At 48.7% G+C, this 20,339-nt stretch overlaps 2 protein-coding genes across 5 annotated transcripts; one reads left to right on the forward strand and one right to left on the reverse strand.

Moving 5' to 3' along the window:
- Positions 1 to 683: 683 nt before the first annotated feature.
- On the forward strand, positions 684 to 11,526 carry ZNF821 (zinc finger protein 821). Of its 4 annotated transcripts, none has more exons than XM_010175561.1 (6): positions 684 to 769; positions 7,621 to 7,746; positions 8,261 to 8,403; positions 8,966 to 9,070; positions 9,746 to 9,912; positions 10,606 to 11,526. In XM_010175561.1, the coding sequence occupies exons 1-6, from the start codon at positions 730 to 732 to the stop codon at positions 11,258 to 11,260; spliced, it is 1,236 nt and encodes a 411-aa protein (XP_010173863.1). In that variant the 5' UTR covers positions 684 to 729; the 3' UTR covers positions 11,261 to 11,526. The 4 variants fall into 4 exon arrangements, with proteins under 4 accessions (XP_010173863.1, XP_010173864.1, XP_010173865.1 ...); XM_010175562.1 differs by having other exon boundaries at positions 730 to 769; positions 7,621 to 7,750; positions 8,268 to 8,403; positions 10,606 to 11,519; XM_010175563.1 differs by lacking the exon at positions 684 to 769 and adding an exon at positions 2,949 to 3,029 and having other exon boundaries at positions 10,606 to 11,519.
- A 6,743-nt stretch (positions 11,527 to 18,269) lies between these two features.
- On the reverse strand, positions 18,270 to 20,336 carry ATXN1L (ataxin 1 like; the record flags this gene model as incomplete). Its single annotated transcript, XM_010175564.2, has 1 exon — positions 18,270 to 20,336. A coding segment is annotated over one exon (1,641 nt), but the record flags the coding sequence as incomplete, so codon positions are not given.
- Between the last annotated feature and the right edge of the window lie 3 nt (positions 20,337 to 20,339).

Genomic DNA, 20,339 nt, shown 5'->3' on the forward strand with positions numbered 1-20,339 from the left:
GGGCAGGCAGCCTGTCCCCACCTCTCTGTCCCTGCCTGCCCAGGGGTCCCAGCAGCAGGCAGGGCACTGCAGCTGTTTCCCTGCCCTCTGCCTGTTTGCAGGGGCGGTGAGGTCAGTCCCTTTGAGGGGCAGCTGCCTGCGGGGAGACCTGTCCCTGCGCTGGCCGCACCATCCCGTCGGCTGGCGGCACCGTGGCTGTAGGGTGGCCGGTTCCCTTGTCTGCCCGGGCTGGGTTACCCGGTGCTTGATGCCAGCCTTCTAGGCACGGTGGGGCCTTGTTCCCCCTCCAGTCTCTCTCTGGGTGGGGGGCCAGAGATGGGGCAGGGTCTGCAGGTTTGGTTAGGCTCTTGTTCTATGGGCTGTGGGAATGGACAGGAGGGAGAAGGGTGTCTGGACTGAGATTGCAGTCCCTCTTGAAGTGGGGCACTCTTAGCTGTTTGTATGCTGGGGACAGGATTGCTTATAACTTTGGTTGAGAACCAGGTGGGACTGCCCATACACAGTGGTTTGTGAAACACTGTGGATCGTGTTGGATGCTGGCACTGAATATGTCTGTGATGATGCAGAACAAGCCCTGCAGACAGAATGGTGGGGAACAACCCTGAGACAGCCAGCTGCCTTTGACCAGAGGCTCAGAAGGTTCCAGTGGTGTGTGTGACAGGCTCTTCTCTTCTCAGGTGAGCCCTCTGCTGAGGGAACGAACACTCTGTGCTCCCAGGTCAGGGAAACATGTCCCGTCGGAAACAGACCACTCCTAACAAAGTTCACTGTGAGTATTATGTCACACAGCATTGTGGGATCTTTGCCCTAGCTGGATTGTTGTGGAGTGAAATGGGGAGGAGGGGAATGATGAAAAGGTACAATTTGTGGGGGAATGGTGGTTACTCACATTTTGCCTTAGGGACTGTAAGAAGAGAAACTGAGCTCTGTGCATCAGGGGAGCTGGCTGTGTCCTGGCATGGCAGGGTAGGGATAGGCTTGAACAAAGAACTGAGGCTGTAAAGGTAGGTGTGTATGTGCAGGGCCTGTAGCTGTGCTTTGCATTCACACTGTCACAAGTGCAAGTTACTATACTGAGAAACGTGACTTCAGGGCTCTGGCCTATCTTGGGCAGCAAAGGAAGTTCTAGGTAAAGTGTTTTAAGTGTGTGACTGAAAGCCAGGAGGTCCTGGGTTCTGATCTTTGCCCTACCACAGACTCAACTGACTGACCTTGGATGTGTTGCTTAAGCTCACTGTATCTCAGTTTCCTACCAGATAATGTAAGTAAAGCCATCTACTCTTTCCTTGCAGGGAATGGGCAGTGGCTAAGTAATTTACTGGACAGGTAAATGCTATCTGTGAGATCATTCTTGAGCTGAGCTGATAAGACAGATGTGTTTCTCCAGCATTGTCGAGACCCTGGCATTTGTTTGTTAGTGAAAGGGCTGAAGATGCTGTACATCAGCACTTCTTGTGGGCAGGCTACAGCGAGATGTTTGTGGAACTGGGAGACACATATGGATGTTTGGCTGCAAAGGGGAAACTGCACATATATGGCTTTTGTTTGATTGCAGCAGAGGCAAGTTGGGGGAACTGAAGCTATGCCCTTGTACCTACCCAGCTTTGTGACTGGAGACACATTTGGAGTTTGGGCTGGAGTAAGGAAAACAAATTTCCACTTCTGTAGACGTGTGAAAGCAAGGGTGATGAGAGGGCCCTAGGTACTGCTAAGCTGTCAGGAGTATGGGACAGAACTGAATGCTGCAGCCCTAACACTGCCTCACTTTGCTGATGCTGCTGGCTTGCATGTCTCTGTGTTACTCTGTGCTGCCTTTTTGTGTGTGTACGGCAACAAGAGTCTGTGCATGCTGTTCTCTGTACTATGAGAAAATAGACTGTGATATAGCCTAACGCTGCACACTTGGTGAGTGTATTGGGGAGAATTACCTCTGTCTGGGACTTGAAAGCCCCATTGTCTGCTACAGCTAGGCATGGGAGAGCTGAGAAAGCTTTCCTTGGTGGCCAGTGTAAGAGTCTTGAGGCATGGCTTTTGGCATCTGCACTGACCTGAGTTCTCCAATTCCTGCTTCGGGGGGCTGGGTTCAACAGTGGGCAGAGTACAGTTTTGATTTGCCTCATAGTACATTAATGACTTTGGAACTGTCTTCCTTATAGAAACTTCATATGTCCTGTGTTTGATCCTATGGTGCTAGTAACATCTTGTGTCCACACATATTTGCTTCTGAGAGTGTCCAGATATGACTGCTGCTGTTTAGATCAGATTTATGTAAGGCATGCACTTAGGCTGTCTCCCCTGGTGTAGGGTCATGGTCTCTCGTGTATGGAAACCAAGGGGTACAACAGCTCTAATGGGGCAGGTGTTTCCACGGTGTTTAGGTGGGCTGTTCTCTGCACTGCACTGCAAAAGGGTTATGTTCTTCAGAAGCTTGTACTATTATATACAAAACTATACATATGATGGAGTGCAGTTGTGCGCTATTTTCACAGTGAACCTTGCTTTTTTTATCTGCAATACAAGTGACTGTATCTCCAGTTTTGGTCTCAGGGGAAGCTATCTGACAGACATGCTACCACTGGGCATGAGGTTGAGGTTATGGCATCTGGTGTGCCATAGAGAGGAATTCTGGGACCTGTTCATCTCCTTTACATGCGGTACATTGCTACAGAGCAACTATTCAACAGGAGCCATCAGGAACAGCAAGTAGGACCACAAGAAAACAAAGGGACTGAAAGACAGAAGAAACATGTCAATGGTGATGTCTCCACCTTGGGATGTAAAATCTTGTCTGTCTTATGATGAACGCCACCAAATCGTTGGGACTTCTCTGCCTGCCTAACCTGCTGTGTATCTGGAGGGCCCAGAAATGCCATGCAGTGCACGATGAAGATAATCGGAGAGAGCATCAGCTCCAAGAACTGGGTGAGCCAGCAGAATGACGAGTCAGGCTGAGACATAGCAGACACGTTACTGAGACTTCTTCACAGGGGCTGAAGTGGTTGGGAGGAGAGGAATAAAAGGGACAGCAGGTATGCAGCTTTTTATGCAGTTGTCTGCAGCTGGGGTCTGACTTGGCAGGCTGCGGGGCTGGGGAAGTGCTTTTTGGATTTGCATAAATACCACTGAATAACTAACTGGACAAATCTGTGTGGAGGACGGTGCCTTCTTCTTTCTTCCCTTGCATGGCCACTCCATGTTATCTTCCTTGGATTCACTAGGGCAAGCGATAACTGCAGATCTCCTCTCCTCGGCTTGCTTCATGCCACCTCTTTCCAGGGTTACTTTCCAGGCTTGGCATGGCCCTCATTTAACCTTGCTCTCCCAACAACATGATTTGCTGTCCTCACTTAGCACAGAATCACTTTGTTTGGCATGCAGAGTGACCGGCTGGAAAGTTGTGCATTTACAAGTCAAAACAGTTTCAGATGGAAGTTGATGCATAAGGAAATTCAAAAGAATACAGAAACAATGATAAAAATTAATATTATCACAAAAGTCTCATTTTGCATGATGGCCAGTCCTTCTACAGTGTTAACTGTGGTAATTTCCCCTTTGGCAGGGCTGCAGCACATAATTGTTTCTTAATAATTTAATTTTGTTTTGCCATATGATGCATGAAAAACATACCTGACAGAGTGCTAACAAATAAAACTGGAGTACTGGAATTTACTTATTGCATTGCCCATTCCACGTTGAATTGAAAAATGCAATGCAGTTACATTATTCCTGTGGAGATACCTTAATTGGTTCAATTTGGTCTTTATCTTCTCCCAGATGCTAAAGTATGAAAGTATAGGATCTCTCTAAGCAATTCATTTGATCCGGCATTCAAGCCCCTCCATGGCTGCACCGTCACTCCATCAGTTATGGGCTACTCACTGTTGTGCTTGCCAAAAATTTGCTGCAGGTGTTAGCGTGCACTTTTATTTTCTCTCCTTGCTGTCCCAAGAGCTGCTTTTTTTACTATTGCTTGTAGCTTTTGCAAGTGATGCTTATTTTGGAGGTCTTGAGAACAGCTTTTGTTAGTCAAATTAATTCCCACTTCCTAGCTCTATTTATCATTGTCACAATATCCCATTAATCCTCTATTTCCTTCCCTCTCCCTCTGACACACACACACTCTGTGCTCTTCAGCATTCCTTGAATTCTGCTGTCTATAATATTCACGGTTTGAAGATAAAGTATCTTGCAAGAAACAGCACCTAGCATTCAAAACCGAGCAGAAATGTTACTTGCATCAAAATCCTTGGTTCTTAAGGGCTCCGTGGGCTGTCGTTGTTAACTCTTTCAATTGTGTTGTTTTTCATTTCAGTAACCACTACAGCAGTGTGGACAACCCAGAATAGCGATGGGGCAGGTGGACTAGATCCACAGTGGTGGAAGGACTTGCAAATTTCAGGTCCAGGAAAGGAACACAGAGAAGACCTACATGAACAGGGGCCTTAAATTGATGTGCAAGGAGGGAATAAAGTGGCTCATCTCTGAGAGACCTTTCTGTTTAGGAAGGAAGACAGGGGAATGATGCAGTTTCTTTTGATTTTGTTTTGTGGATTTTGGGGTGGGGTTTGTTTGTTTGTGTGTTTATTTTCCAGAACACGTGAGAGTTATCCTCCATTCATACAGTTCAAGAAGGGAAGGGCTCAGGAAAAAAATCCTTTCTGGCTCCCAAGGTGATACACCACCAGATCCTAGCAGTCATAACTGCCCCTGTGCACAGTGCCACAGGGCTTCCCCCTACCTCCACAGCTGCTCATCTGGCATCCCACTCACTTACAAGATTATGGAGAGGAGAACTGGAGTGCAAAGCAGAGGCATTTGTATGATCTTTCGCTGTCCTACGTCTCCAGCTGTTTGTAAAACAAATACAGTGACTTGTTTTGGTGTTGTGGTCAGCCTGCAGCCCGTTTTGTATTTAATAAAGAAACTTCTGGAGAAGAGTCTGTGAATTCAATATTGAGCATAACATCCTTTGCTGATAGCAGTGATGCTAAAGCTGCTGCCTGTCTTACTGCCTTTCCAAATGAATGTGTAAGTGGGGTGGAGGCGAGGGTGTACGTGACTGTATGTGAGCATGTGTGTGCGTGCAGAAACAAAAGCGTAACCCTGTACCTATCAACCGTTAAAACTCTAAAGCTTCATCAAAGCAGGACTTAGTTCATCAGTAGATGAAGCAGGACACCCCTCCCTAAGTTCTTTTGGAGACAGTATTAGTTTAATACATAAGAAGGCATCCCATGATGCCTTTTAGATACAGGCTAGCGGAGAACGCACAAGATGTCGTCTGCTAACAGCACTGGTTTGGTAACAGTTTGTATTTCTGGCTGTAAGCTGTTGGTTCTCTGCACTGCGCTGAATCAATGCTAACTTGGTTCTGGGTATGTTGTACAGAAAGGCCACTGGCAAACACGATTGCTGTCTTGGTTGTTGTGATTGATGCTAGTATTACTGACAGGAAGAGTTCCTTCCTCAGTCACCTCATATAAAGATCACAGCCTTTAAAATCCTGCAGACTGTCTGCATAGACTGTATATCTGAGCAGAAAGCGACCTGCCTTTAGATTCCAGGCTGCTGCTCAGTGGAGACGTAAGCCATCTGGAAGGGGAAAAGGGGAAGAAAACAAACACATAACTGCTTCCACTAGCCGTTGCAGTGGCATTTGGGAATCCTGTTTTGTACCTCTGTCACAGGTAGCATGTCTCCCACCATAGTTTTACATCTGTTCTGTGTTCTGCAGGTTTCTTCATTTCACCATACTTTCTCTGTCTTGCAATGCTTTTTTGGTCTCTGGGCTTTTATCCTGGTGGTTTGTGGATATCTGCTCTGCGGAGAGGCACTGATTTGGTAGTGTCTGCTGTCCATGCAATCTGTATCTCAGTCCCACCAACGTAAGGTTGTGGTCCAGCCATAAAAGCAGCACTCAGGTCATGAAAACCATTCAGTGCTGGAATGGCTTTGTGACACATGTACCCCCATGTGTCACAGCAATCATGATGGTACCTGCTACTTTCAGCGACAAATAGATTTAGAGTGTTCCTCAGCACTTCATTTCAGCCTGCATGGATTGTGTCCTCAAGCCTTCTCTACAGAAACCTTTCTTACATTTTTGAAACAGAATGATAAATGCCTTCAAATGCTTTTGGAAACCTCCGTGGGGATGTTGGGAACTAAAACTCTTCTCCCACACTCTCCGTGAAACTTCTGAAGGTCTTTGAAATCTTCCATAAATTACTGCTTTTTAAAGCACTGCCGGAAACGGAGAGGTAAGCGCTGGAAAGGCAGTGTGAGTATGAGTATGGGGCAAAGCTGGCTGAAGTGGTTTAGCGTGCGGGACTGACCTGTCCTTGTCACAGGACTGGTGCTCTCTCAATCGGTCAGCAATTCAATTCCCTGGTTATACTGCTGCCAGTTGTGGCCCTATACTAAAAGGTACAATTTTGGTTTACGTGAAAAATGGACTGCGTCTTCCTTAGCATTTTCGCATTTATGCTTTGAGTGGTTCTCGAGAACTTACAAACAAGTTGATACATTTAATCCAAAAGCTAGCCCGCTAGGAACTTCCGTACCTTGTCCCAGGTGCTCCTAGTTTATCCACTGAGAGAGGCAAATCACAACTACGCCTGGAACAAAGTCATTTGTTTGATTTAACATGAAAATTAATGGTTGCCTTCTATTGTTATTCTTTGGAACCATAAGTTCTCCTCAGCAGGGATTGCTGTAAGAAGTTGTCTTTTAGAGAAGCACAAGTAATTGCCTTCTTTCAATGTGTTTGCCATCTCCTATTGAGTTGAGATGCCAGTACCTTTCAACAAAACAGACTGTAAGCTATCCTGAACGAGCATCTCAGCTTTCTGGGTTCATTCCCTTAGTTTTCCATTTTGAGCATATGAAGTGTCACTGAGATTTATTTTAGCCAGAGTCACTCCTGGGCAAGGCAAGGTAGCAAAGCAAGGTATCCATCATGTCAGCAGGAGAACACCAGCTCTGAGCACAGACACCTTCCTGATGGGCAGCTTGTCCTCAGTCCTCCTGGGACAGAAGGTGGTGACAGAGCATGCCAAGGACAACCCCTGGTTTTAGTGCCACTGTGCAGAGCAGATGAGGTGCCAGGCTATCGGGGAGATGCTGTTTTTGTGCAAGTTGCCTGTTACAGCAGGGAACAGGAGTTAATGATTTAGAAGAGCTGTATAGCACTACACCTGACTGGGGATACTGTCCTAGTCCCCAGGTGGCTTCCCCTCTGCCTAGAGCTGTGCTATAGCTATGTTGGCAGATAGCTTGGCAGTAGAGAAAGCCACCTGGGTACATATGGCAGATACATGGGATCTCACTTTTTTTTGTGGCTGGAGTGGCCTATAAAGAGCATGCAGAGAGCAGCCTGATGCTGGACATTTCCACTAGTGAGACTGTTCTAGACACAGGGACTGGACTCACATTAGCAGGTACAAGAGGCTGGTGTTGCAGGCTAGGCAAGCAGAGAGGTTACTGAAATGCTGAGAGGTGACTTCAGAGGTTCTGCACGGTGCAGGTGAGCAGCCCCACACCTGTTGTGTTTTTGGCAAGCCTTGGTGTTGAAAGCAATGGAGCGGCACCAGACTGACTCTTTGTCCTTGTGGCTGCCAGGGGAGCAAGTCTTTGCAGGGCTGGAGGAGCAAGCCCGCCAAGCCATGATGAAAAACCACTTTCCTGGAGCTCTTGGGGACCAAAGGCCGGCCATTCATCCGCTGCAAGACCCTGACTCCAGCAGCAGTGAGTTCTGCCCCTTCCAATAATGGCAAGGTAGTGGACGGGGGAGACTCTGACCAGGGGTGAGGCTAAGTGCTGCACAGCTTGTGGGGGTCCTCTGAGGACCATCTTACCCGTCTCTTCCTCTGGGTTAGCCCTTGGCTCCTGTGCAGGACTTGGTGTCAGCAAACAGCAAGAGCAGGGCTGCTCCCTAAAGGGAAGGCAAGCCCAGAGCCAAGGACCACAACACAGACTGGGCAATGACCTCACCACTGGGATGCAGTCCCAGCTTGCCAGAGCAGGGTGATAACAGCACTGGGTCCAGCTGATGGGCAAGTGATTGTCAAGCAAGGCAGAGTGCCAGGTCCAGGGACTCTACAGGGCACCTCAGTCCCTGAAGTGCCCCAGCCTGAGTTTAAATGGAGCCCCTGGTCGGAGGGTGTGGGGAGAGGCCCCAGGTGATGCTGGTCAGGATGACTAAGGCCTATGCCTGCCCTCAGGGTCCTGACACTTGAAATAACTGCTCTTCATGTTCCAGGCGGCAGTGATGATGAGGAAACCACCCAGGATGAAGTTTCTTCCCATACATCTGAGGAGGATGGCTCAATGGTGAAAGTGAAGAAAGAACTAGAGAATGTAGAACAACCTGTGGCTGGAACCCCACTGATGAGAGAAAATGAGGCAAGTGTGTGCTGGCTCTGCACTTGCCTTAGCCTGCCAGGGAGGGAGGAGGGCACTGGCTAATCACCTCCTCTCCCCACCACAGTTTCTTATCTTTTTCTACCTCCAATCTCCTCCAAACAACGTCTTCTGGTAGGAGGAAGGGGTATGAAGGGCTCTTGGGCTGCCAGGAACAGGAGACAGCAGCCACAAATGGCCGTTCTCCTGGCTGGCCAAGACCATTGTGCAGACCGTGTCCCCTTCCTTCAGTTCTGGTGCCTTTCTCTGACTGGCTTCCCCTTCCCTTCTGCTACAGAGCAGGCCGTGCCTGCCAGAGCCATCGTGCTGGCGAGAGCCTGGGTACGAGTGGAGGCCGTGAGGCCTCTGCCTGTTCTCTACAAGACAGCAGGAGTTTTGCCCAGAGGCTCCGTAAAGGAAGTTTCAGACTGCAGGAACACAAACCAGCCCCAGTGGGACTGGGCACACAGCACTGTGTGCAGCGTTGACTAGGTACTAAGGGAGGGTGGGGTGGCTGTGGGGGGAATCTGTGTGCCTTACACAAAGTGGCTTTTCCTCCCTGTAGGTAACTGCGAGTTTGAATGCTGACCCTGTGCTAGGACTGTCACAGTGTCCCCTCTGCCAGCTGGAGTGTGGAAGCAGAGAGCAGGTCATTGCGCATGTATACCAGGTAGGGGATACAAGCAGTTGTAGGCTAAGACCAGTCAGTTCCTTCAGATTAAACACGGAAGCAGTTTTTACATCATTCAGTGAGACAAGAAACCCTCCTCCTAATCACTCAGTTCTTTATTTTGTACCTTCAGCATAGTTCTTATCCATGAAAACAGCTCCCTCTGAAATGATTACAGTATTGCAGGAAATCTGTGCTGGAATCTCAAAGGTTTTTTTGTTAGTACTCTCTTCACAGCACATCAAAGTCTGTAAAAGAAAGAATGAAGCAGAACTGAACTGACCACTTACCTGCACCAGCTGACTGTCTCCATCTAAGGCACTTCCTCACCAGCATCCTGCCTACTGTTAGTCTAGTCATGCTTTGTCCAGCAACAGCAGCTCCTCAGATGCATTTCTGAAAACAAGGGTCAGGTCTTATTATCCAAGTGCTTTGGCCTTAACTGTTTCTTTTGCACTGGAGTGGAGCTGTAGACAGGTTTCTTCCTTGCTGTTTGACCTGTGACACCCCAGATGTCTTGAGCTTACTCTAAGAGCTGTCAGACAGAGGTTTAGTGGTAAAGTGTTCCCATTCCAAGAGACTGAACTGAATGGTTTGCCGTTTGTGTTGAGTGTGCCTCAGACTGGGCAGGGAGCTGGGCAATTTGTAACTGGCAACTTCATGTTTGTTTTGCAGCACACTGCAGCTGTGGTGAGCGCCAAGAGCTACCTGTGTCCTGTATGTGGCAGAGCCCTCAGCTCACCAGGATCCCTTGGGCGACATCTCCTGATCCACTCAGAAGACCAACTGTCAAACTGTGCAGTGTGTGGAGCACGCTTCACCAGCCACGCCACATTCAACAGGTCAGGGTCACCCTGGCTGGTGAGTGGGCTAGGGGACCCACATTAAAGATTAGGTGGGTTGCCTTAAATGACACAGAAGTCCTGGCTCTGGACCCAGTAAGGACTGTAGGAGAGTTGTGAACACCCCCAGTGAGTGAGATTCTCTCGATCCCTTACTGCCTGCAGCTCTGCATCACCTTGCTAAAACCTCCATGGGCTATGCGGCTAAAAGGGTGTTCCCTAGCTCTGTGAAGAACTAGAACTATGCAGAAAACACTGGGGTCTCCAGTCACTGGAGAACCATCAACTACTTCCCTTGCCCAGCAATCCGTCAGAGTAGGTCTGTACTGCCCAGATGGGTTCATCATTTCCAGAGCAGAAGCCGAAATGTTCCTGTTTGTGTCCTGCCTGGTGGAAGACTGTCTACCGACTAGTGGAACAGGGCTGAAAGGAAAAATCCAGAGATGATGGGGATGATGATGATTCCTACTCTTGCACTCTTCCAACCCAGATTCTGCCCTGGACTAATCCGCTTCCTACCCCAAGATACAATGTTGTTTCATTTCGGATATTCAGACATGTCTGTGGGCAGGAATGGTTTAGCAGAGGCCTCTGTCAGGGGCTGTAGTAGGGGCACAGCCCCCTGAGCAGTCTGAGATAGGGACTCTTCTGTCAGCGCCACGTCTCTGACTCTCTGCTCTTTCTGTTTTCCAGTGAGAAGCTGCCAGAGGTGCTTAGCGCAGATCGCCTGCCAGCACCACAGAGTGAGGGCCCCTCCAGTGTTGAGGGGAAAGACATTGCCTTTCACACCCCTGTGTATCCTGCAGGCATCCTCCTAGTCTGCAACAACTGTGCTGCTTATCGTAAGCTGCTGGAGGCACAGACACCCGGCATGCGAAAGTGGGCACTTCGTCGGCAGAATGAGCCCTTGGAAGTGCGTCTGCAGCGACTGGAGCGGGAGCGCACGGCCAAGAAGAGCCGGCGGGACAATGAGACACCTGAAGAACGGGAAGTGAGGCGTATGCGGGATCGAGAAGCTAAGCGCCTGCAGCGCATGCAAGAGACAGATGAACAGCGGGCGCGGCGGCTGCAGAGAGACCGGGAAGCCATGCGACTGAAACGCGCAAACGAGACCCCAGAGAAACGGCAGGCGCGGCTCATCCGAGAGCGTGAGGCCAAGAGGCTCAAGCGGCGCCTGGAGAAAATGGACATGATGCTCCGGGCACAGTTTGGCCAGGACCCCTCTGCCATGGCCGCTTTGGCAGCTGAAATGAACTTTTTCCAGCTGCCAGTGAGCAATGTGGAGCTGGAGAGCCAGCTGCTGGGCAAAATGACTTTTGAGGAGCAGAGCAACAGTGCGCTGCATTAGGGTACAGCCATGGACTGTGCCACCTCTGCTGCACCTGCCACAGGCGCACTGGCAGGGTTTTACACTCTTTCTACACTCAGGAGGCTGCTGTCGGTCCCTGGCTGACTCTCCCTGACAGACGGTTCTGGTTTTCTCTTGAACATGGGAGGAGAACAGAGCTGAGAGATGCCTGACAAAGTAGCCCTTGTGGGAGCAGATTCTGAGGATACAGGCTGCTCTGAGGGCCAAGTCACAGCCTGTGAACAGAGGGAAAATAAATTAATGTTCACGTTTATTTAGTCCCCTTCTTTACCTTTTGTCCTTCGTCCTGTTCTTGGACCCTTGCCCCATAGATGGGCTTGGGTTGCTGCAGTTCTGCTGTAGGTGAAAGCCTCCCTCGCGAAAAAGGGATCTTGTTTACTGCAGCATGAATTATGGAGCTGAGGACTTTGATAGTCCACAGTTCTTTTAGGAATAAATCTCTCACAGTTTGTTCCCATAAAAAGGAAGCAAAGGAGGATGTCGTCTACCTGGAAATGGCTGTGCACACCCTTTCTCTTAACACTATAATTATGTGCTTATTTGCAGTAGTATCCCTGGAAAAACTAAGAGGAAACTGAGTTCCTGTTCTAAGATACCCCATATAAACACTAACAGAAAGGCTGACTGAGGTAAGCAAACGGCAAACAAGTTTGCTGGTTTACTCACAAGTTAATTTGCACTTAAACAGCATTTCAGGTTTGCAAGTGAAAGAGTTGATTGAATGTTAAACAGTTAGGGTGGGTCAGCTCTCTAGTACCGTATGGATTTGCTTTCCCCTTTATTCAGCGCTAGCGAGGCAACACTTGGAGTGCTGTGTTCAGTTCTGGGCTCCCCAGCACAAGAGAGGCACAGACGTGCTGGATAGCACCTAGCAAAGGGCCACTAAGATAGGGAAGGGACTGGAGCGTCTCTTCTATGAGCAAAGGCTGGGAGAGCTGGGACTGTTCACCCTTGGGGAGAGAAGGGGAGAGGAAGGGAGGGTTCTTTTCAATGTTTATAAATACCTGAAGTGAGTGCAAAGAAAATGGCGCCAGGCTGTTTTCAGTGGTGCCCAGTGATGGCATAACAGGCAACAGGCACAAAAGGAAACAGAGGAGGTTCCCTCTGAACATCAGGAAGTGCTTTTTCACTGCAAGGGTGACCGAGCACTGGCAGAGGTTACCCAGGGAAGTTGTGGAGTCTCCCACCTCGGAGATATTCAAAAGACATGGTCCTGGGCAGCTGGCTGCAGGTGGCCCTGCTTGAGCAGTGGGGATTGGACCAGCTGACCTCTGGAGGTCCCTTCCCACCTCAACCAGCCTGTGGCTCTGTGACTTCGTAGTAAGCTGAGCTTGCTCAACCATTTTAATACAGCCAAATGCAACAATGCTCATCTAGGACCATGGATCACACTCAAATTATTGAGTGTGTAAATTATAGTAGTAAATAGTATCTCATAGTAAATTCCTCTGTGACCAACAGTGACTTTGAGTGGTCCCTGCAGATAACACTGTGAAGCAAGGGGGGGGAACAACCATTAGTAAACAGAACCACACAGGTAGGAAAGGAAAGTTGCTTTTGCTTCCACACTCAACAGCAAAACCAATGAGAGAAATGTGGAAAAGGGGTGAGCTGGGGAGGAGCCATGGAAAGCTACAGTAACTGAGTCTGGAAAAACCTGCCAGAAGGTAGGAAACTTCAACCTTCTTTAGTTTATTCAAGAGGTAGCCAAGGCAAATGTGATCATAGTCTGTACCTATATGAAAAGGTTCCCATTGCTAATAGAAATCATTATGAAACTGCAAAATTCTGGAAATTAAATCTAGGCACGTTTAAACTGGAAAAGGCAAAACATGAGCACAGAAGGATGTATTGTGGGGCAAAGGAGTGGCACACTCCCCATTACTTGGTTTCTTTAAGAACGAGCATCTAAAAATGCACACTGCAGCTTTGTGGTTTCCAGACATCAGCCCACCAAACACTGGTGTGCCACACATCGGTGTTTCATAGCCTGAAGACCCCCGGCATTTCCAGTGACGGTCTGCAGTACAGTTACATGGTGGTCTAAATGCACTGGGAGCTACTGTCTTCTCTCAGATTGCTGTTTCTCTGCATTAAGTCAGAAATGGTGACCCTCCTTGAGATCAGAAAAGTTAAAAGAAGAAGGAAAACCTTTCAGCCAGACTACTCAGAAACCTGAAAACTTTTGAAAGCCCTAGTTAACACTTATAATAGTTGCCTTCAAAGTGCATAATGTTGCATTTTTTTTCATGATAATGAACTAACATTACAGACAGTCTTGTGGATGCCTGCTACAAAAAGCATTTAATCTTTTCAATACTACAATTTCCTCCACGTGCCACTGTGACATCTTGTTTCCTCACCTTACAGAAGCTGGTTTAGCATGCCTTCATCACACAGAACTGACATCCAGGAGCCATCCTTGCCTCTCACTTTGGGAAAAGGCACCAGATTCGGAAAGGGTCTGTTCAGTTCCATGTTACCTTGTTCATATCTTCCTTTGTTCTCTGAACTGGTCTCTCACTTTTATTCTTACCTCTGCCCATTTTCATCCTCAAGCCAATGGTTTGCTTCTCAAAACAACTGCCTTTGCTCTATCATCTTGTGTGTTTTGCTTGACCAGCAGAGATAAAGCTTCACTCTGCAAACTGTAGCTGAAACTTTCCTTGCAGCGTCACTGGCACCTGATCATTACTCCAGTGGGTTCAAGAAGGAGACCACATAAAAGCAAAAGTACTTGAACACAGAATTATGGTGTATAATCCATCTGTTAGACAGCCTTTACCCTGTCCTTGTCACAAGTCTCCAGATCAATCTGTGTTAAGACCAGAGAAGCTGCTTCCTAATGATCACTGATGCTACAGACAAGCAAAAAGTCTCAAACACCAAAGGAAAAGCTATTGGTTTATATATATAGATATATATATATAGATATATACTGTGTTTACAGAGTCAACGAGTTAAATGCAATATTCATAAGAGCATTAACAATAAAAATACAATCTGTGTGTAGCCAAGTACAGACTTAAAATGGTAAAACAGGAAAAAGGATCTCACCAAAAGTACAAATATACAGTACAAATTGATTTATTTAAAACAGTTACAAAAAAAGCACAACAAAATAGAGATTATCCTTAGAATTATTAATGCTTTGTTAAAGATCAGGTAGGAGGAAAGGGGCAGGAACAAGGTCGGAGGGGAGCACCTGACTAGTTCTAAGGCTTTAGATACAATGCGGTCGGTTACATGTTAATACAGCCATTACATAACTGGGATTATAGTTGAGGGATCAGCACTTATCTACAAAGACCTCCTTGCCTCAGGGCAGCCCAGCCAGTTTCCCCAGCGTGACACATCTGCTTCTCTGCTTTGCACGGGCAAGACCCTCCCCTGACGCTAAGGTGCCATGAAAGCGGAAAACAACCAGAATGTGCACGAGTGCACGTGCAGGGTGGGGTGGCAGCAGCCTAGAAGGACCTTAGGGGCAAGTCCTGTCCTCTGTGGACAGATGTGAAGACCGTGGAAGGGCCTTGACCATCAGCATTTTAAGCCATACATGGAACACACCCTGGGCCAAACTCTACAGAATGTGCATCGTAGCAGCTTCTGCAAAGCGTCGGGGCCTAGGACAGCCGTAAAGACAAAGAGCAGTTGTGAGTGATGCTGGGGAAAGGCACGTGTACTGCTGAGGGCAGGAACTAGCATTTGGGCTACTCAAGCTGCTGTAGTTTCTTTCACAATATTTGCTGAGTAACAAGGATTGTTAGTTTTATATAGGGGAACGTGACTTCAAGTGTGGGGTGGGGACAGGGGGCGCAGGGACACTTAATGTGAAAAGTGCATTATACTTGCGCACCTGCTGGAAAGGGGAGGCAGAGGGGCCTCTGCAGCTTTCCTGCTTTCCAGACAGAGCTTCCTCTGCATAGTCTGGTAGTGATGAGTGCTCATTGCTTGGAGCAAGTCTCATGTTCCTGGAGCAACAGTGTACACATAGCCTAGAAACAGGCCTGGCCTCTGCTGGGCAGCTGACCCAAGGAATGTTTCGTGAGATGAGACAGACGGCTACAGACACCCGTTATTGCATCCTACAGACTCTTGCCACAGAGTGTGAGCTGGATAAGACCAAGGCCAGGAGTCCTCCTCCTCCGGGTAGGACAGACCACAGCTCTCCCTCACAATAGCAGCAGGAAAACAGTATATTTCTCTGAGAAGCCTGTCACATCTCCGCCAGCAGAAAAGCCTGGATAACCATCTCATTCCACAATGTCCTCCTGGCTTTGTCTCCTCCTTTCCCTGTAAACCTAAGAAATAAAAGTCTCCTCCATGGGCTCATTCACAGCCTTTCTGCCTGCAGCAGAGCCTGTCTCACACACTCCCTGTCTCAGGAGAGCCTCAACGCTCAACACAATCACCATGACAAGCGCCGAGCAACTCAACCCAACCCAGTAAGGACAGATTCCAGTGATCACGAGTACTGCTAAGCTGGGCTAGAGGGTCCCAGTGGCCCTCTCCGGCCCACTGCCTTTGGGGTAAGCAGCCAGGTGCCCAGGTTCTTCATCTCAAGGCCCCACCATGAGATGTGCCCCAAACCATCGCTTCCATAGAAGAGTTGGCTGCTGAAACATGCACAACAGTGGGACTGACAGAGTCTGGACAGAAGCACCGAGGTCAAATTCACCATAGCCTGTTCCACAGAGCTCAGAACCTCACTCAACAGATGTGCAGCTAGCCAAAGTCCAGGGTGAGCACCTTCACAGCCCTTCAGCTGCCAACAGTACAAAGCTATTTTAGCCACACAGCATCTTGCCTCATAAACTAGTGTCTGCCCTGTCAGACCACTGTTCAATGTGGCTGAGATTTAGGAGTAGTAGTTACAGTAACACACATGAGATAAGGCAGGCTCTCCAAACCCTTTCTCTAAAAGACAGAGACTTCTGTGTTCAAAGATGCACACAAGGGGCTCTGCACCCTTCAGTTCTTCAGACATGCCCTCTATGCTGCAACCAGCCCGTCTACGTTCACACGCCATACATATGCAAAATCCCTTTCTTAGCTGCCTGCCAGAGCTCTGAATTCCTCTGCATGCACCACATAAAGAACAGGCAAGAGAACCTGGGCTCTTCTGCCTTTGGCCACGGACACCCTGAGCATTAAGTACTAACCAACATTAATCAAGGTCTTTGCGTAGGGGAGTCCAACAAATAGCAACTGTGAAACACACAGGTGATGAGGCCAGGCTCCTGAGCCCGGACAGTACATTTTACTGACAAATGGTGCCACGAAAACAGCATCTGTTCCCACAGCTGCTGCATCCAAGGAGGCAGAATCTTCACATGACAGCATCATCGTGACTTCATACATTTCAAATGCAGCGGATGAGATCAGAAGCAGTGTGTCATTTTGGGGAAGCTACATGTGATACAGGCAGCATCCTCATTCTGGAGAAACCTCCGTGAGGCACAAACACTGAAGGCATGAGTAGCGCATATCTCACCTAAGGCCTGAAAAAGAAACTGTCCTGGTGCAGGCATTTCAAAGGCAACAGAAAGGGCTAGCAACACGTTAGGAAAACAGGACTGACGGCCTGGGTGGAAGGGATGTTCTGAAGACTCTCTAATATGCCTAATACCCAGACAGAGCACCCCTCCATCACAGCGTCAACTGAAGCCAACCGGTTACAGGCCACATTCCTGGAGAGTGTGCAGAACAGCCCTGAGACACCCCCACTGCAAGCTGACCAAAGGATGGCTACGCCAAGGAGAGGTGCTAACACACAAGCCATCTGGGGAGAGAGAAGCATCTGTCAGGCATGCCTGACAGAAAACTTCAGGAGGATGAGAGAAGGGAGACAGAAAACAGTATGCTGAGCATCAGGAGCAGCATCAGGACTCTAACGGGGACCTGCGCACTGACAAGAAACCCTCTCAAAAGCACAGAGATGGGCACCTTAACACCAGGAATACTTAACCCAAGTTAAGTCAGCGAAGACTTATCCTCAACATAATAGTGACTACTTTTTATTCTAGCTAAGCAGTTAGAGCTGGTGCCATAACACACCATCAGAGAGGGCAAATTAGTGTAACTACAGAAGCCTTCACTTGAATGGAGTATTATCATAACGAGGTATTAATATAAATTTGTATTAAATCTCACTGTGAAAAAGACTACTCTTGATTTTACCATGTTGTTCTACGGAGGAGCTCCAAAGTGAAGCATCAGAAAAACTAACACAAAAACATCCCACAATGCCCTATGATGCTGTGATATTTTTAGAGTCTCTACATTAATCAGAGAACTGTACTTCACAGAAACTTTGTACCTTGCCTGCACGTGCACAAACACTCATCTTTTGTCTAGAGCTTATTCAGGAAACTGCCTGCAGGGAAGAATTAGCCATCTGGAAAGTTTTCTTCTGATTTAACTACAAAATAGTCTCGGTCTTCTCACAGAAAAAGGATGTGTCTCCATCCTTCCCAAGAGAATGCAAAAGATATTTTGCTCCAGCTTTAAAAAAAAAATAAAATAAAAATCTCACAAACCCCAAAATCCAACCAAAAAAAACCCAACAAAACCAAACCACCCAACCCCATTCACCCACAGGCTAAGCCTCTGCGAAAGCTATAAGCCCAAGAGAGATTTTTTAACATTATTAACATGGGAAGAAAGATTTGATTTGGTGGCAAATAATTAAATGTATTTTATAGCAGGAAACTGCTGTCTCCCATCCCAACTCATGTCCCATCCCAAGTGCTCAAGTTCCCTATTCACCTACACCCAAACTCATTCTTTTGGTCCTTCCTCTTGAACTTCTGTGATTCATTCAAATCTGTACATTCTTTGCAAGAAGAAAGAGCAGTTGGATTCAGTGGAAGAGACATTAAACAGAACCACCAGAGAAGCATCTCTGTCCTGCCCTCAAGAGCTCCATCGGTGAACGGTCCTTTTAAAGTGCATGTGTGAAGAAAAGGGATACTGGGAGTAGAGCCCCCTAAACTCCAGGGGGGACCCATCTCTCCCCACCATGAGAAAGGAGGAATAAAATCTTCAGCAATTTTATCTGCTACCTTAAGCCGTGTCTGCCCTCCTCATCTCCCCACCTATCCTGAATGCTTAGACCCTGCCCCGCAGGGAATCAGTTACTCAGGGAGGTGGGAGAAAGCCCCAGCCTCCGGAATGCTCTCTGATCACATCCCCATTCTCTACCCCAGCCAGCCTGTTGCTGCTCCCTGAGGCACTGAAGCCCTCTTGATTCCCCAGGAGGAACTGGTCAGCCACTGAACTGGATGGAATAAATCCAGCCCTGCAGGGCAGAAAGCAGCCTTGCTGGTGAACCTGTCACTAAGTCTGTGCAATTTCTCCACCTGATGGTGAGGCTCACCTAGAGGGGATGCCCCAGCTCACAGCCTCAAAGGGATCATTTCCCCGCATTAGAACGCCCTTCGATGGACAGCTTGACCTCCTGGGGAATGAAAGAGGGACGGAGCAGAGCGGGCCGAGGCTCCTCTGCCTGCATGCTGTATCTTTGGAAGCCTGGGGCTGTCCAGCTGTGCTGACTGCCAGTCTCAGGCTGAGAGGGTTCTGCACGAGAGCTCTGGGCCACGCTGTCCCTATCTGTGTGGCTCACTCTTTCAGCAGCTCTGTCAGACGGTTCTGTGGACCCCTGAGCTGTTGTTTCAGATCTCTCCCTAGTAGATATCAACTGATCTGTGAGAGGGTAGTTAGCCTGAGAAGCAGAGTTGCCATTCATGCTCTGTAAACTGATTGATATGCAGACATCGCCCACTTGCAGCCGGTGACAGGGCAAAGCAAAGAGCTGAGCAGTCCGCCCTGGGCTACAGGAGGACCAGCCCTGGCCATACACAAAGAAGGGATGCTCTGGGGGCACATCAATGCTCACTTTACTTTGCTGCTCCCCAACCACAAAATGCAGCATGACAAGCCCAGGCCACTGGCTTTCCTGAATATCCACCACTGTGCTGGAGTCGATCTTCAGGCCTCCGCTCACCTCTGCACTGCGAACAAAGTCTTGAGTCTGCAGGTCCTCTACCCGCTTCAGCTCTCCTGTGGCCAGCTGGATGATGGCTCCTTTCATGAAGTGAGAGGGCAAGCGTGAGGAGCTGGGTGGCTGCAGCTGGGCCAGGTCCTTTTCCAGCACGCTTTCTTGAGCCTGTGCATCCGGGCTTTGCCTCACCAGGGTTTCTGAAGTGGAAGACCTGATGGGCTCGGATCCAACAGGAACCAGGACTGGCTTGCCGTTGGCTATCACCATTCCTTTGGTTAACTGTCTTTGTCTAACCAGCTCTTCAGGGGACATTACAGATGGACTCCTGGACTGGTTTTTCTGAGCAGCAGCCCTCTCCACCATGTTCCTCAGCACATCCTTTGACTCCCCCTGCTGATCAGGGATGTTATGGCAAAGGTTTAAAGGGATTGGGTCATCTTTCCTCTGGGCTGCCAGAACATGATAATCCTGAGATGCCAACACCCCCACCACCCTCTGAACCTCAAGATCAGTGTCTGGGGTGCTTCTGTGAATGGGCACAGAGTCCTCTGTTCCCAGTGTCTGGTAACCTGAAAGGAACTGTCCGTCAGCCACACATCCTGCTGCAGCCTCTGGCAGACAGTCCTCAGCTTTACTGCTGGCAGAGTCCACAGCCTCACTGGTCCTCCTCACCACAGTATGCTCCAGATGTCTCTGTCCACCATTGGCAGCAGCTACCTCTGAACTCAGCTGACTGTCTTGCTGAGGAGACTCTGGGCTTCCCCCTGCTGTAGGTGTCTCGTATGCTGAATACCCCGGTGGGAGGCGGGACATCTGATAATAAACGGGAATTCTACCTGGAGCAACATCTAATGGCTGGGTCCCAGCATGGTGCTGCATCTGGCTGGCAGGAGAGGCTGCAGGAGCAGATTTGTTGAAGGTGTGGGTAGGAGAGGTAGTCTGGGGGGAAGGAGTGGCTTCTTCTGTGAAGAGAGAGGCGTATGGCACAAAGTGGGGGACGTGAGAGGCAGTGAGGTTGGTGGAAGGAGACAGGAGAGGACTAGGCAGGAAGCCAGG

Source organism: Antrostomus carolinensis, unplaced genomic scaffold, assembly GCF_000700745.2.
Source record: "Antrostomus carolinensis isolate BGI_N321 unplaced genomic scaffold, ASM70074v2 scaffold38479, whole genome shotgun sequence".
Taxonomy (NCBI): Eukaryota; Metazoa; Chordata; class Aves; order Caprimulgiformes; family Caprimulgidae; genus Antrostomus; species Antrostomus carolinensis.